The 18,429-nt window shown below is 38.0% G+C and overlaps 1 protein-coding gene across 1 annotated transcript; it reads right to left on the reverse strand.

Moving 5' to 3' along the window:
- Positions 1 to 10,311: 10,311 nt before the first annotated feature.
- Positions 10,312 to 12,030, reverse strand: LOC125588415 (E3 ubiquitin-protein ligase At1g12760-like). Its single transcript, XM_048759749.1, has 4 exons — positions 12,008 to 12,030; positions 11,304 to 11,925; positions 10,488 to 10,544; positions 10,312 to 10,368 (listed from the first exon to the last, which is right to left on the reverse strand). Exons 1-4 carry the CDS (start codon positions 12,028 to 12,030, stop codon positions 10,312 to 10,314), a joined length of 759 nt encoding a protein of 252 aa, XP_048615706.1.
- Positions 12,031 to 18,429: the final 6,399 nt, after the last annotated feature.

Consider the following 18,429-nt stretch of genomic DNA (forward strand, 5'->3'; position numbering starts at 1 on the left):
CAAGGATGACGGAGCTACGACCAATCAGTCTATGTAATGTGGGATATAAAATTATCTCAAAGGTTTTGTGCCAGCGGTTGAAAATTTATCTTCCCTTACTTATATCCGAAACTCAATCGACATTCGTGGCAGGACGGTTAATCTCGGATAATATTCTCATCGCTCAGGAAATGTTTCACGGACTACGGACCAATAAAGCATGTCAAGAAAAGTATATGGCAATTAAAACAGACATAAGCAAATCGTACGATAGGGTGGAATGAGACTTTATTAGGGCCTTACTGCAGAAAATGGGATTTGATCTTCATTGGATCAAATTGATGATGGAATGTATTTCCTCGGTTCAGTATCGAGTTCTTATAAATGGTCAACCACGTAGCCTCATTGTTCCAAATAGAGACTTACGTCAATGAGATCCTTTATTGCCATATTTATTTATTCTCTGCACTGAGGCGTTGATTACAAATATAAAAAATGCAGAGAGAGGGAAACAATTAACAGGAATGAAAGCTTGCCCACCGATATCTCATTTTCTTTTTGCGGATGATAGTCTTTTCTTCTGCAAAGCTCATAAGGAAGAGTGTCAAACTATTCTCAGGATTTTAAAGGAATATGAAGTAGTTTCAGGGCAGCTAATAAATTTTGATAAGTCTTCAATTCAATTTGGACATAAGATCGACGAACCCGTCAGACAGGAATTAAGGGATATTTTAGGCATTCAGAATCTTGGAGGAATGGGATCCTACCTTGGTTTACCAGAAAACTTGGGGGGTTCAAAGATCCAAATTTTTAGCTTTGTCCAAGATCGATTAAAAAATAGAGTTAATGGGTGGACTTTCAAATTTTTCACAAAAGGCGGAAATGAAGTGATCATTAAATCAGTGATCACTGCTTTACCAAATCATACAATGTTTTGCTATCGATTACCTAAGGCAACTGTGAAAAAATTGACGAGCGCGGTCTCACAATTCTGGTGGAGTCCAGGGGGAAGTACAAGGGGTATGCATTGGAAATCATGTGACAAGGTATGTGTAGACAAGGACGAGGGCGGTTTGGGATTTAAAGACATCACTGATTTCAATACAGCGATGCTTGGTAAGCAGTTTTGGCGTCTGGTAGAGAAGCCAAACACTTTATTCTCTCGGGTTTTCAAAGGGCAGTATTTCAGAAATGCTTCACCTTTGGAACCGATCTGTTCATACTCTCCGTCATATGGCTGGCGGAATATTGTTTCTGCTATATCTCTGGTAAGCAAATGACTAATTAAACGGATGGGATCAGATTCTTCTATTTCTGTATGGAATGACCCATGGCTCCCAACCACTCGCCCGAGACCAGCAAATAAAAATCAACACAATTTATATTCGGACCTTAAAGTGGAGTCTCTCATAGACTCTACCTCACACACTTGGAATTCACAGGCAATTCGGGCTTTGGTGGATCTAATGGATGCGACACTTATAGAAAGCATACCACTGAGCAGGACTCAGAGGATAGATAGAGATGGATGGCATTTCACAAAAAACAGAAAATATACGGTCAAATCAGGATATCAGATAGAGCGGATTTATCCAGATAGAGAAAGGCCACCATTATTAATTGGTCCCACGGTAGATGTTCGGAAGGCTCACTGCTGGAAAATACGTTGCCCACCAAAGTTAAAACATTTTCTGTGGCAATTAGTGACATGATGTATAGCAGTGAAGAAGAATTTACAGGCAAGGGGAATACAAGGGGATATTTGTTGTGGAAGATGTGGAGCCCAGGAAGAATCCATAAACCATGAGTTTTTTGTGTGCCCTCCAGCTATTCAGGTTTGGGCTTTATCGAAGATACCATCAAATCCAACTATCTTTCCGACAAGTGCTCTCTTCACAAATTTGGATCATCTGTTCTGGAGAGTTGTTCCGCAGATGGAAGATCATTAGTTTGCATAAATACTATGGTATATCTGGAAAGCTAGGAATAATAAAGTTTTCAGTAATCTGGATATTGATCTTTTGGATACGCTTAAGTTGGCAGAAACGAAATCAACACTGTGGGCTGTGGCACAAATTTTGAAAGAGCAGAGGACAAGACCACAAATAGTAGATACGACCCTGCCGTCAATTCAAGGAAGATAGTGTTTTGTGGATGGCTCATGGAAAGAGGGTGATACTTTTCCAGGACAAGGTTGGTACAACACTTTAGAAGGATTTGATGGATTGTTGGGGGCAAGAAATGTTCGGGCTAGTCTCTCTCCTCTTCATGCGGAGATGGAAACGCTACTCTGGGCAATGGTATGCATGAGGAATTTACATCAATTTCAGGTTACGTTTGCAACGCATTGTTCTCAATTGGTGAAGATGTTTTGGGAACCAGAAGAATGACCAGCTTTTGCAACTTATTTGGACGATGTCAAGATCCTGAAAGAGAGTTTCACCCGGTCAGAGATTATCTATGTACCACGGACGCAAAATATAAAGGCGGATAGACAAGTACAAAGTGTTAGGAAGCAGCCGTCTTTCATCGTTCACATGAATACGGATCATCCGGTTTGGTTTACAGAGTCAGTATGAGTCTGTAAAAGTCGATGACAAAAAAAAAACAAAGGATTTTTAACATTTTCTTGTTAATTCATGTATATTAATCGATATTGGGGCTCCTGAATGAAATTCATAACTTAATTGATTTTAATTATGAGGTTAGCAACATTCATTTTTAATAATGTCTCTAGCTAATTCGAGAAGCTTCTATGTTAGTTTTTGTAAATTGGTTAAGTAACTTTATCATATTTTTTTAACTTTTAAAAGTGTTAAGTAACTTCAAGATTATCAAGTTATATGGTTTAATATGTCTTTTTAGATCATAAGATATATTTTTTAATTTTCATGTGGTTTAAAATTTTATTTTCACTTAAAATTTAAGTTTCCCGCCTAAATTTTAATTTCCCGCTTAAATTTCCCGCTTATATTTTATTTTCCCGATTAGAATTTGAGTCTTTTCAAAATACTTTCTGGAAAACTTCCCGAAAGATTGTCCATAAGACTTCCGATGACTTCCAAGAAGACTTTCTGATAGACCATGGATTTTACCCACTTTAAGCCATGGTCAATAAGTGTTTTAATATATATTTACTACTATATAGAGTATATTTAGAGTATTTACAAGTTTAGGTACGTTCTGGAGAAACATTGTGATTTTGGAGTGTTTTGAGGTGCAGAACTGCACAGATGCATCAGATATTTAGCTATGGATGGAGATCTTCCCACCGTTATATTGAGTCCATCTGTTGACACAAGATAGATCTTTGAGTTAGCTTTCCAATGCCACCGGTTTGAGGCAATCAGCATCCTGTAGCAGAAGTTATGCCCATTTTACTGAATAGTGGTCAGTCTGCCTCGCAAGAGAAAGCTGTCGAGGAGATAAAGGACTGTCGATCGATAACACAGCATTGGTGTCGATCAACAGTGATGCCAGAACGTGGGTCAAGCATATTTCAAGACCGTTTGAAGCCCAGAAGCCACACCAAGTTACTAAAATACCCTTTGACGACCAGAAACCCTATTTATGTTATTTATAAGCCATTATTGACGGCTACGCTATCTAAGCTTTCTTTAATTCATTGTTCTTAGTTAGGAGAGAAAGGAGGAACTGCTTCAGAGTCCTCCTGGAACTTCATTGTCTTTTGTTTTTATATCTATTGCAAATTCATCTATTATATCCATGATTTCTGTGACAAACTTCATGTCTGAATAGATCCACCTGTTAGGTTTAGAGTTCAGATAGGTTATGAGGGATTAGCCCAAAATATAGAACTGGTAAGTTGTGATATTCATCATAGGATTGTTCTTACTGGTTATGTTTTAGAGTCATGACCTAGAACCCTGATCTTAGAATCATTAGGCACAATGCCATCGCTTGGTCTTTTCTCTGAACTGAATTCTATTGAGCTAGGATTGCTAGAAACATACGAGAGTTGATTTAGGAATCTTAGTGAACACATATTCAACCCGATCGTAAAGCTTGCTAGAAGCGATATCGATCGATGATCCAATAGATTAATCGATCGATATTGTGAAAGGTGTATCGATCGATATTCCTATAGAATAATCGATCGACACTTTCTACAGATCAACATGCGAGAGCTGAGATCTTAGATCTAGTGATAGATAATCTAGACATGCGAGAGCTGGTAGATTATTGTTATTGTTTGAGTTCTATAATATTTTACAAGCAACAATTAGCCTCTATATCATTATAATCCTGATTACCTGAATAGACACCCTAGATCTAGCAAACCATCCTTCCATCAAACAAATCTTTGCCAAGTTGAAGAATAGTCTTATTCAACTTGTTTACTGTTTACTGTTTTGCTATCTATATTTACTACTTTATAAACTATTAGCCTAGCTTAATCGTATAACTATTAGATCTTTTGTGTGCCCTAGCTCCCTGTGGATTCGATCCCTAAGTACTACAACTCGACCTCTTATTTGAGAGAGTATAAATCACTCCTTAGGGTAATTTGAGTGATATCAAATTTGGCGCTGATGCCGGGGAGCTTTGATCGCCATTAGATCTTGTCTAGTTAGATTTAGTCTAGGTTTTACTACTGTTCACAAAAAAACTGATAAAAAAATTTCTTGTGTTTCAGGTACATCTATATGAGTACCAAAATCAACAAGGAGATAGGGCTCTTACTAGTAGAGCCATTGGATTTGGAACGCGTGATCCATAACTCTAAGAGGGTATTCGACACCCTCCAAGCAGCGATTGCCAGCATAGAAATCCAAGCGTCGATCAGCACTATTCATCCCGCGTCGATCGATACTGTTCACCCGATGTCGATCGATACTGTTCAACCTACGTCGATCGACACTATCCAACTTGTGTGAGACAACACTGTTCACAATGGTACTATTCACTCATGTACTGTTCATCGAGGTATTGTTCATCTCTCGTCGATCGACACTGTTCATCCCGCGTCGATCGACACTGTTCATTCTGACACTGTTCATCCGAACAATGTTCATCCGAACAATGTTCATCGTGACACTGTTCATCCGGGCACTGTTCATCCGGTGAAAAATAACACCACTTGCGTGGAGACAGAGAAGATCGAAGTGCTCATACTTAAAGTCGACGAGAATGGGATGTTGAGAGACGAAGAAGGCCGCACTCGCAACAGCGCATGACAGTTGATTAATGCTCATGGTGCTGTGATCCCTGATGAGATTGATGTTGCTGAGATGAATGATTTTGACCTGAGCCGAGAGTGGTATGATTGGGTAGGTCAAGACCCCTTCCAGGGTTTTCCTCACCAAGATCCTAGAAACCACATCGAAGAGCTTGAGGATCTCGTGTCAAGGAGTGAGCAGAATGAAATGTCTGAATACCACATGCTCTGCAAGATCTTCCCCTATTCTATCTCTGGGATACATTCAGATGGTTCAGTCAACTGCAACCGGGATCTCTAACTAGCTGGGATGATATTGAAAGAGCTTTCCTTTACAAACTTCTTGATGATGCTGAAGCAACTCGAGAAAAGAAGAAGAATGATAAATGGGACAGGTTCTTGGCATCGTTAGATGAGGAGTATATGATTCCAATACAGCTGCTCGACGACATTATGGCAAAAAGGGATGAACAACATGTGTCTGGAGAGTTGAGCAGAGTAGAGGAAGCTGGTACTGAAGACTCGACCTTAACGTCTACCGACGGTAGGGCTTCAACGTCTACAGACGGCAGGACTTCAACGTCTACAGACGGCAGGACCTCAACGTCTACAGACGGCAGGACTTCAACGTCGCCAGACGGTACGACCTCAATGTCGACCGACAGCACGACCTCAACGTCGACAGACAGCACGACCTCAACGTCGATCGACATCACGACCTCAACGTCGATCGACGATGTAGACAGAGAAATCACCATGGAAGACTCCTTAGAGCTGGAGGAATGGCTTGAAGATATGGATCAAAATTCGAAGAAAAAGCTTGATGACGATCAGCATACTTCGAGAGGAGATCTGGAAACTTTAAAGGCTAGCATCGGTCGACACCAACCTGATGAGATCGATCGACAAACACCCCACATCATCGATCTACACCCACCCGACATCGATCGACACCGCCAACCACTTATCGATCGACACCACCCACCTAATATCGATCGATGCCCATTGCTAGACGTTCCGCCAGGTTGCATAATTGAGATGGAACCGATTGAGGAGAGGATGTACATGTCTAAGGCCTCACACCTTGCTGTCCCTAAACATCATAGACCACCTATATGGACAGAAGAAGCTGATGGGTTTCACAAAAGAGTGAAAAGGATACATGATCCTGTGAAGATTATGGTTTCATGCGTTGTATTTGAAGCTGAATCTCCTATTCGACCTGATAGAAGTATGCAGTTCAATTTTTACATTGAGGTATTGGATGATCATCAGCACGTAGAAGCTTCTCAGAAAGGGTTGCGATTTAGAGATGACGTCGATAAGGGCCCAGCAGAAGCAGCATCGATCGACACCGGCCGGATACCATCGAACGACACCAACAAACCAGCATCGATCGACGCTATCACTTCTCCATCGATTGACACTGGACCCATATCATAGCAGAAGGAGTTCGATGTGTGTGGAAATATTAGGGATGGAGATACCACCACGCGATCAGACAAGTCTGGGGAAAAGAAGAGGAGGAATTGGAAGAAGAGAAAAAGGATCATAAGTGATTCTCAGTTATCATTGATTCCTCACTTCTCAGATGGTTTCAGGAAATCTAGAGTGCGCAGCAGATGCTTCTCAAAGCCATTTGCAAAGGTTCGAGCACTCCTTATTGCTGAAATGATAGACAAAGGAGAAGAGACTATGGAGGAGGCTTTCACACAAGAATGATAAAGCTTCAGAGAGTAGAAACTGAGACTTGTTTTGGAGCGAGTTCTCATCCTCATCCAGACTCAATCAGATCTCCAAAGTCAAGCTAAATGACTATAACAAAGCGCTAAGTGGGAGGCAACTCACTATTAGGTAATTTCATTCAGTTTATGCTAGATTGTTACTGATTTTTGTTTTATTTTTACTAGATCATTTTTCGCGCTACGCGCGGATAAATGCCTTTAAATTTTTACAAATGTATGTTGTATAATGATAGCATGTAAGATAGTTAAACTCATTTTGTAGAATTATTTTGATTTTTAAACTCATTTTTGTAGAATTATTTTAATTTTTAAACTCATTTTGAATTATAATGGTAGCCTGTAAGATAGTTATTTTGGAATTATTTTGTTTGTATACAAGTTTGAATAAAAAATAAAAATTGTTATAAATAAATTTATATAAAATTTCTTCTTTCCAATAACACACTTATAATATCATGCTAAGTTTATGTCATCGATTTGAAATCAATTGTGGAATGCCGGTTTTAAGACTGAAACCATTTTGAATATGTTTGGTATTGCAATATTGAATTAACTTAAAAAAATAATAATATATAACATAACATGAATTATAATTATGAAAATATATTTTGTTATATTGCTTTTATTTTATCATTTTGCTATGTTTCTTTATTTTATTTAGAATGTCTTAACCTTTTTATTTTAGAGGTTGTTCATTAATATAAATTTAACACAATAGATGTATTTTATTATTTGAAAATAATCTTTTTAGTACAGTATGACATATAAATATTAGTGTGCAGTTAATTATTCCTCTAAGTTTAATCATATCTTTGTGTTATTCTGTTGATATTAAATATTATTGTTTGGCTATATGACCATCAAACACATGAATTTTAAGAACTTAACCTTCTTTGCATTTGTGTCTTTGCCATCGTTCTTGAAAACCTAAAAGTTGTGAATTGTGGTGGAATTTATTGTGTTTTAAACATATGCAATCATCATCTTACAGTAGAACCTCTATAAATTAATACTCGATAAATTAATAATTTCTATAAATTAATAAATTTTGTCGGTCCCAACTTGGGCCAATGTAAAATATGACACAAATAGATAAAATAATAAGATAATAATATTTTTAAAACTCTCATGTAAATATAAAGTCCCATTAAAATCATAAATTGCTAATCTATCTCTATATGTTTTATATAAGTACAAACTAAACATTATATTGTTGGTTTTATATTCACAATGAAAATACTTCTAGTTTTCTTAATATTTTAATATATTTTGATAATATTTAGTAAAAATATATCAAAAATCATATAACAATTTGATGAAATATAAAATATACACCAAATAAGATAATAAAATAATATGAATGTTAAATTTATAAAATTTAAATAATTTATATACGGTAAAAATAAAATATTTTCTTATTTTATTAATAAAATAGAAAAATAGAAAAAAATCCAAAAAGTAAAACTTTTGTAAATTAATATTGTGAAAGAAGTGTTACTAACTCACTATAGTATTAATTTATAGATGTTCTACTGTATTTCCTCTTCTAAACGTATCTCTCACTATGATGATAATGAAAGAAGTGTTACTAACTCACTATAGTATTTTATAGCTAAAAGGACTTTATTTTTAAACATATAACTTTGGTGCAAAAGGATATTGAGAATGTTAAAACTTTTTTTTTGTCTCAATATTAAAATGTGAAAACTCAATTAAATTGTTTAATGATGATGGCTGGAATAGTGTAAATTTTCAATCAAATTTTCTTTGCAACTTAACAAAATTATTTTGTTGGTATATAAGGCAAAAGTAAAAACAGTGTCATAATCCAACAAAATGAGAAAATACAACCTTGCTAAGTCGGTAAACTGAATCAATTGCATATATTTAATACTACTGAGTGAGAATTAAATAAAACCACTTCTGAAATAAAAATGGTATAATTTAAAGAAAAAAACAGAAATAATTGCAAATTGTTGAAAATATATTCCAAATTGGACAGAACAATCTTTTGACGTGGGGAAAATGATCTATACCATTTTTACGAAAACATTTTTACTGCATATATACTGTACTGATTTAAAACAGCAAATGCCAATATCTGACGTTTACACTATGCACGTTTTTGAACTGAAACATGCATTTTACGGAGACTAACAAAAAACACATTCGAAAAGTATTTCTACGTTTTCACGGGAGAGCAAGGAAATGAGGGAAAGCAATAGCGCAACTTTGTTTTTACTCTTCTGTTTCCTTGTTGCTTCTGCTTCGGTGAGAAGTTTAGTATTGTTACATATTTTTCAATATTTTTTATCTCAATTCTGATAGTAAGTTTTTTTTTGTTAGAAAATTGTGATTTGTGAGTTAACTTCACAAAATATAATGCTGGTGTCACTTAAATTGATTAAAGTTTTTGAGCTTGTGTCATCTCTGGTTCCTGAAACCCTAAGAATTAATAAGAAGATTATCTTAACATTTTACCAAAAGAAAAATTAATACGAAAATCTTATAAAGACAATGCAGGGTTTTTATATTTAATCAACGAAAAAGAATAAGATTACCTCGATCACTCTTCATTTTCATCATCTTTTCCCCCTTCTCCTAAACCACGTATCAGTTTCTCTTCTTCTTCAATCGAGTTTGAATTTAGAGTCAAAAACGGTAATGTTTCTTTAAAAGTTATAAAAATAATTTTTGTGGTTATTCTTCATTATTTTATTCAGGCTGTTGGTTCATAATTCTCATCCTGATGTGTTGGTACATGCGAGGCCACACGTTTTCGAAACTTTTGTTTGATCATTTCGATCATTGACATCTACCCAGTTCATATTTTGTATTCAATTTTCGAATTGCATACTATGAAACAACATATAATAAATTTAATGTGAATAAGCAGAAAGGTTTGATTTTTTTGTATGTGATGTTAATTATCTTCCGCATGATCTTTGTCAAGAAGGTTCGGCTATTTAAAACGCCACATAACGGATGTTAATGAATTCTCGCTGCCGTTAAACATAATGACAGAAAAGTCACGGTGCTCACATTAGCGATAGCCTGAGGAACCTAACAGAGTCTTATCTCCGAGGAGTCGTGTTCGTAAACGTTGACTACGATATCATTGTTCTCCACCCATGGAGTTGAAGACGACGGCTTTTTTAGTCGGAAGATGCATCGAACCTTTGAAGTCGTGCACCGGCCGTTCCTTCGCCACAATGAGGTCTATTGAATCGTCGAAGCTTATGTGAATAAAAAGCTAATTTTCCATTTTAGTTATAAAAACTCTGATCACAATAGTAGTGTATGATTGTAGCCAAAACGTCCCGGGATTTCAAACCAACACTCTGATTATAACACAAAGCACCTGTTTTCAGTCCTTTCTCTTCCTTAGCTTAAAGGTGTGATTTTTACTCAGCCATAAGAAGATTCAAGTGCCACTGCAGTGTGAAGAACATAATCAAGTTGTTTCTTCAATCACAGTGGACCAACACCAAGAAGAAACACTAACAAAACTAAGAACAACCAAGAAATCAATTCAAAGAACAATGTCAACTCTTCCATAGCAAATCATAGAGATCAATTCTTACTTTTTGGGAGTTTTTAATATTTTTCTTAACTGGAACCTCCAATATCAGAATCGTTGTCTGCAAGAATTTCAAACAGATAAGAATTCAATTATGATATGCTTGGGCTCTGTCACCAAATCAATATCTGAAACTTACCATTAACAAACACAAAATTTGATGGCTGAACACGATGGTAATCAAAAATTTACTTAAACGCCCAACCTTGAAATCAGAAAGAAGGAGAGAGGAGTTCACCATTCTTCTCAAAGAAAGTTGTAAAGGTTTTTACAACTGTGAGTAATGAAGGGATGAAGTTTACGGGGCTGTCCATCTTGATCAGCATGTCACTCAGCACACGTACTCAATTGAATCGTGATTTATAAAAGGACTTCACATTGATAACAATCTGGGTAATCGTGAGAGAATTGCAAACGGTGAGAAAATATCAATGTAACAATTGCAAGATCCGAGAAAAGAGCTTACTGCAATTTTTGTTTAACAGACGATCTTAATTCTGGGTAAGTCATTCTTCATCTTCCTAGGTTTCGGAGGTTCAGATTCGTGTCTGTACCTGGACGAAGCTGGTTAGCTCGGTTAACTGAATGGCTACGGTTCTAGTCACATGTGTTTTGAAAGCTAAATATAAAAGTTAGAAAATAAGTGAGGAGAGCGATGAGATTTGGGTGAGATTACGTTAGTACCAAACCATGGGTGTAGTTTTTGCAGATTAGGTTTTTTGATTTAGGATGGATTTAGGTTAAGAGAGAGATCTTTATACAAGAGAAGTATCAAGGGGAGATGGATCACACAATTAAAGATACTAATTTCAATCAAGACCTCCTCATGTGAATTCCTACTCGAACCCAAAGCATCTTCCTCCATCGAGGAAGACGAAGAAGAAGAACGTGATCTCGGAGTCCTATTATTCCTCACCCTATTCCTCCTCCTATACTCAACCAACACACAAACCATATGCAACACACACTGCAACGCATACCCCAAGAGCCAAACCCTAAGCGGCATGATCGGATGCTCATTCCTCACCATCACCAGAATATCCCCAGCCACCGAGACAAACGCCAGGTTCCACACGATGTCCAGCACCACGATGGGCTCCGAGTAGGCCCAATCGCTCTGCCTCTCCTCGAGCTGCTCCGCCGCGGCCTCCCTCACGACCATAGACGGCTCCCGCATCGCGCGCCCTCCGCTGCTGCTCGCTCGGCTCAGCAGCCTCGTGGCTTCCCTCAGCCCTGGTCTCCTCACGGATGATGATCTCTGTTGTTCTCCTCCTCCGTTGCTGTTGCTTCCCTCGTTCTCGTCGCCGCTCAGAAGCAGAGGCGCTCGATCGATGGCGTCTGATGACGGTGGCGGCGGCGAGAAGATGAAGTGGAAGAGTCGAGGGGGTGGGGGTGGAGAGACTATAGACGCTGGGAGAAACAGATTTGGGCCTAATGATAATCTGAATAGAGCCAATACTAAAGTGTCAATAGAGCCATACGAAAGCCATTATGACGTGTCAAAAAAGAGTGCTCTGATTGGACGATTTTCTGATCCTAGGTGGCATAGCTCATGAGGCTTGTTATTCTCCTTTTAATAGTGTTAGATGCAGGTAAAAAAATGAACAGTAATGACGATACTGTAGCAACCGCACTATAGCAGAAGCATTGTAGCATCGATCGACACTGTAGCAAGGAAATCGATCGACACTGTAGCAGAAAACCGGGAGTTACTGTAGCAGTGTTACTGCAGCAGAACACTGTTCATCGAAAAAAAAATTTATGTTTTATTAGTTATCTTTTACTGACTTTTAGTGTTTTGTTTATGATAGGTAAAAGGAAAAAGATCCAAGGAAGAAGAGACCAGAAGCGATCGACAACGACATGCCATTGTCGGTCGACAGAGCATCACGAATATCGATCGATCGCCACTTAACTGTGTCGATCGACGCTCACCATCAGCGATCAGGCATAACGTTTCACCTTGTTAAATATTGTCATTATGGTTTATTTCCCCACCAATCTTAGACTGTATAACACTGATCACAATGTTGTTTAAGTCTGGGGGAGGTTCTACTAATATTGTGTTTTAGTTAGCTATTTAGAAAAAAAAAACCAAAAAAAAAAGATCTGAGTAGACGATTCCTCAGCATATCGATCGACAGCACTTCAGATCCAACGATCGATTATCTCTTCATTGTGTCGAATGATTGCTCTAGCCATCGACCAATGAGACCATGTCGCTATCACTCGACAGCACTTCATCAACAATGATCGATTGTCACTTCATTGTGTCGATCGACACTGAGCAGATCATCGTTTTTACTTGTTAAATTATTTACTTATGATTATTTCTCACCATAACTCCGACTAGATATACACCGGGGACAGTGTAATTTTAGTCTGGGGGATGTTTACTGATATTAGTGTGTTCATGAGTCTTATAAAAATGTTTTCAAAAGAGTTTTATTGAGTCAAGAAGGGGATAATGAACTTATTTGATTTTTGCTTGTTATTTAACCACTCTTTAGCACCATTCTAGATTTATTGATTGTAGATAGTACTAAAGATACTAAAGTAGATCAATCTGTCAACTATTCACACTTGCTGAGATTGTTTGAAGGAACCAAAGCTGACCTCCAACACTAAACCTGACACAACTGCTTGTCTTGGGGCTTGGTATACATGGGATCGGATTCTTAAAACAAATCTGGAAGGTAAAGCCTTGTGTAGATTTATCACATTTTCTCTCTCTATTTCGACCCTAGATTTATAGGTAGAGATATTTATTTTCAAAAAAAAAAACGAAAAAGAAAGAAAGAAAAAGAAAAGAAAAAATATATATATATAATAGGTGTTAGTTAGCTGGAATCCGAACAGGACTTGGTGGCTACAATCATTAAGGCTTGCTTCATAAGGATTCCAACAAAAAGAATTCGAACGGGACTTGGTGGCGGCAATCATCAAGGTTCGATTCACATAAATTCTTGGATATAGGTCAAAAAGAAGTGAACATGACTTGGTGGCAACCACCATTAAGGCTTGATTCATGGAAGCCTGTCCAATCTTGGTCAATGATCTTGCAATATAAGCAGATTTTGACTAAAGAGAGAAATTAGTAGAGAGAAAAGATATGAACTAACTTTTACCTGCAGATCCAGATACTTGTTTGAAAATCCTTGCATTATGTGATCAATACTCCCAAGGTAAAGCCTGCACTTTTATTTATGTTAAGAAATGAGGTTCGTAGAGGGGAATGTCAGACATGATTTGCTAAGTTGTTGGCTAGGTGAATTTGGTTGTTAAGCTAGGATATGGTATAATGTGCTTTTGTGATTAGGACTTCTCAGATGTGGATTGCAATATTGTAGAGGTGATGATTCTAAGTTTTTTAAATCATGTGAGTCCCTGCTGTTTTCAAACCTCTTTCAGAGAGATTACCTGTGTGTTTTGCTTGAGGACAAGCAAAACGATAAGTCTGGAGGAGTTGATAGACCATGGATTTTACTCACTTTCAGCCATGGTCTATAAGTGTTTTAATATATATATACTACTATATAGAGTCTATTTAGAGTATTTACAGGTTCAGGTACGTTCTGGAGAAATATGGTGATTTTGGAGTCTTTTTATGTGCAGAATTGCACAGACGCATCAGATGTTTAGCTATGGATAGAGACATTCCCACCGTTAGCTTGAGCCCATCTTTTGACACAAGATAGAGCTTTGAGTTATCTTTCCAATACTACCGGTTTGAGGTCAATCGGCATCCTGTAGCAGAAGTTATGCATGTTTTACTGAAGAGTGGTCAGTCTGCCTCGCAAGAGGAAGCTGTCGAGAAGATAAAGGACTGTCTATCGATAACACAGCATTGGTGTCGATCGACAGTGATGCCAGAACGTGGGTCAAGCGTATTTCAAGACCGTTTGAAGCCCAAAAGCCACACCAAGTTACCAAAATACCCTTTGACGACCAAAAACTCTATTTAAGTTATTTATAAGCCATTGTTGATGGCTACACTATCTAAGCTTTCTTTATTTCATTGTTCTTAGTTAGGAGAGAAAGGAGGAACTCCTTCAGAGTCCTCTCCTTCAGAGTCCTCCTGGAACTCCATTGTCTTTGGTTTTTATATCTATTGCAATTTCATCTATTCTATCCATGATTTTTGTGACAAACTTCATGTCTGAATAGATCCACCTGTTAGGTTTAGGGTTCAGATAGGCTATGAGGGATTGACCCAAAATATAGAACTGGTAAGTTGTGATATTCATCATAGGTTTGTTCTAGAGTCATGAACTAGAACCCTGATCTTAGAATCATTAGGCACAATGCCATCGCTTGGTCTTTTCTCTGAACTGAATTCTATTGAGCTAGGATTGCTAGAAACATCCGAGAGTTGATTTAGGAATCTTAGTGAACACATATTCAACCCGATCGTAAAGCTTGCTAGAAGCAATATCGATCGATGATCCAATATATTAATCGATCGATATTGTGAAAGGTGTATCGATTGATATTCCTACAGAATAATCGATCGACACTTTCTACAAATCAACATGCGAGAGATAAGATCTTATATCTAGTGATAGATAATCTAGACATGGGAGAGCTGGTAGATTATTGTTATTGTTTGAGTTCTATAATATCTTACAAGCAACAATTAGCCTCTATATCATTATAATCCTGATTAGCTGAATCGAAACCCTAGATCTAGCAAACCATCATTCCATCAAACAAATCTTTGCCAAGCTGAACAATAGTCTTGTTCAACTTGTTTACTGCTTACACTACAAGAAAACACATGCTTAACGAGGAAATTTAACGAGAAAAAACAATCCTCGAAAATTTACGTCGATTTTACGAGGAACTTACGTGGAAAACTAAAGTCATCGTTATTTCCTCGTAACGTAACGACAAAAGTGTTTCGTCGTAAAGTGGATGTAATTTGACGAGTATTTTACGAGGAAAAACTATTTTCTCGTAAATACGACGTAAACTTTGCGTGTTATTTACGAGGAAATAGTTTACGTGTATTTAGCGAGGAAATTTTGAATCCACCAACTTTGTAGGTGTTACACGCTTTTTTTTTGCCACCTAATTAATTTTCGTCGTAAATTCATAGGAAAATTACAACTATCAGATTCGAAATTTCCTATAAATATGGATGTTTGAACATCATTTTAAACACACCAACAACAAAAAACGTGAAAGAAAAAAAAATGGCTGGCTACGGGACTATTTACGAGTTGCGCAAGTGGATGTATATGCATAGAGATGCTAACGGGAGAGTGACGAAAGAATACCTTGCGGGTCTGGAGACATTTATGCATCAAGCAGATTCAACACCGCTCGCCCAAGAAAGTGGTACGATGTTCTGTCCTTGTCGGAAATGCAACAATTCGAAACTGGCAAACCGTGAAAATGTTTGGAAGCATTTAATAAATAGAGGTTTCACGCCAAATTACTATATCTGGTTTCAACATGGAGAAGGTTTTAATTATGATCAGAATGAAGCTAGTAGTAGTAATAGCAATTTTCAGGAAAAAGAACCAGTTGATCATCATTTGCATAATGAACATAGTTACCATCAGGAGGAGATGGTAGATTATGATAGGGTTCATGATATGGTAGCTGATGCATTCGTAGCTCATGATGAAGATGAAGAACCTAATATAGATGCAAAAAAGTTTTACGAAATGTTAAACGCGGCGAATCAACCACTTCACAGTGGTTGTAGAGAAGGTCTCTCTAAATTGTCGTTTCGGGTTTGGGATTTGGGGTTTGGGGTTTGGGGTTTAGAGGTTTCGGGGTTTGAGGTTTGGGGTTTGGGGTTTCAGGTTTGGGGTTTGGGGTTTGGGGTTTGGTGTTTGGGGTTTGGGGTTTCAGGTTTGGGGTTTGGGGTTTGGGGTTTGGGGTTTCAGGTTTGGGGTTTGGGGTTTAGAGGTTTCGGATTTTAGGGATTTAAACATAATACTCGTTAATTCCACGTAAGCAGAAATCGTCGTAAAGACCACGTAAAAGGATTTAAACAAAATACTCGTTAATTCCAAGTAAGCCCAAATCGTCGTAAAGACCTCGTATATAAAAACACGGGCCTTTGTGATTCCTCGCAATTTCCTCGTATTGAAAAACACGGGCCTTTGTAACTGCTCGCTATTTCGTCGTAACCTTACGAGGAATTTACGACGATATGTAATCTTATATATACCCCCGAGCGCTCACTCTTTCTTTCCTCTCTACTTCCTCTCCACTTCCTCTCCATTTCGTAGCAATGGTAAGCCTCTCTAATTCCTCTCTAATTTGGTTAGTTTAGGATAGATTAGGTGGTTAGTATAGGGAATTTAGATAGGTTTACGGATTTTATGTTATTTAGTGTTCATTAGGAGGATAATGTTTGGAAATATACTGTTGATGTTAATTTTAAAAATTTAATTTTTTTCTCAGGTTCAAAAAGGAAGACTTACTGCCCATTACAGAGAGATCTTCGGTGAGCCGGGTAGTCGTTTAGACCCGGCCTCTTCTTCAGCCCCCGGTTCTTCGGGTCAGGAGACTGTCCCCGAGACCCAGTACCCTCAGAGAGTCTCAGGGTCTACTTCTTCTAGTGCACCATCGGCTCCTCATGTGCCTTCCCCGATGGCTCATCCGACGATGCCTCCTCTTGTGCCTCCTCCGATGGCACCTCCGATGGCCGCCGATATTCATCCCGATTTGATGGTGCCTCCGAGTGCTCCTTACTTGCAGTACACTGTAGAGGACATTCTCTGTCTGCCAGGCAGAGAAGGTTTACCAGTCATCGACCCCGATCGACCGGACGGAACTTTGTGGTATGTTGCATTAATTTTTTTTAATTCGGTTAAAATTCTTTTATAACATTAAAAAATAATTTATATTTTAAATTTGTATTTTCCAGGTGGGGGGTTGACGGATGTCTTGCATCGGACGTAACCGACACGATCAAAGGTTACTTCTCCATGGCACATCCGAACTGGAGTAAGACGCCTCACTATGTCAGAAAGACGTGGTTCAAAATTTACGCTGTAAGTTTCTACTAATTACTTCTATATACTTTATTTTTTTCATGATTTATATATATACTTTCTAAAAATCTAATTGTTAATTTATTTTTTCCAACAGCAAAAATATAATTGGGCCTTGGGGATCACTGAGAGGGTGAGGAAGAAGTTTAACGCGAAGGCGAAAGTTCGCTTGTTGGACACGGTCTCCAACTGGAAGGGTGACTGGATCGTGAAGGGGTATGAGCGTGGCAAACCCGCTGAGCTCAACACGGATGTGTGGGATGGCCTCATCCGTTATTGGCGCCTTCCTGATTCCATTAGAATCGCCCAGGCTTGCTCTAACTCCCGTAACACGGTCGATGAGCACGGAAACGGGCCGATGCTTCACACTACGGGCCAAAAACCCCACGCCGGTGTCCGTTTGGAAATGGTAATTAAATATTTTATTAAATAATTTTTTTAATATATATATTTTTATTCTAACTATCTTAAATGTTTTTTAGGCCAAAGAGACGGGACATCTCTCGTCTCTTATGGAACTTTACGAGAGGACCCACAAGAACAAGGCGGACGTATTTGTAGATGGTAAGTCCGAGCAAATCTACAACGACGTGGTTGCTCGGGTTGAAGACCGCCAGACCCAGCTGACGCAGCAGTCTACCGACGGATTACCCGTCACCTTATCCACACTTGAAGTGGATAAGATTTACGAGGAGGTAAATTTTCAAAAATTTTAATTTTTTATTATTCATTTAATATAACTTTAAATTTTTACTAACAATATTTATTTTTTGTTTTTAAGGTCGTCCCTAAAAAAAAGGGACGGACGTTGGGGATTGGTTCCGTCAACGATGTTCCGAGAGCGACATCGTCTTATGGTCAGCGACGGGATGATGAAGTCACTGAGCTGCGTAACGAGTTGGCCGCGACAAAATCTCGTATGGGTGGAGTCGA

This window comes from Brassica napus, chromosome C6 (assembly GCF_020379485.1).
Source record: "Brassica napus cultivar Da-Ae chromosome C6, Da-Ae, whole genome shotgun sequence".
NCBI lineage: Eukaryota > Viridiplantae > Streptophyta > Magnoliopsida > Brassicales > Brassicaceae > Brassica > Brassica napus.

Bases quoted from the DNA above. Each gene is read 5' to 3' on its own strand.
- LOC125588415 (XM_048759749.1), bottom strand. From the start codon at position 12,030: ATGCCACCTAGGATCAGAAAATC. The intron at 10,545-11,303 runs GTCTTGATTGAA...AAATTCTTGCAG, and splicing joins GTAGGAATTCACATGAGGAG to ACAACGATTCTGATATTGGA. The intron at 10,369-10,487 runs GTAAGAATTGAT...CTGTGATTGAAG, and splicing joins ATATTAAAAACTCCCAAAAA to AAACAACTTGATTATGTTCT.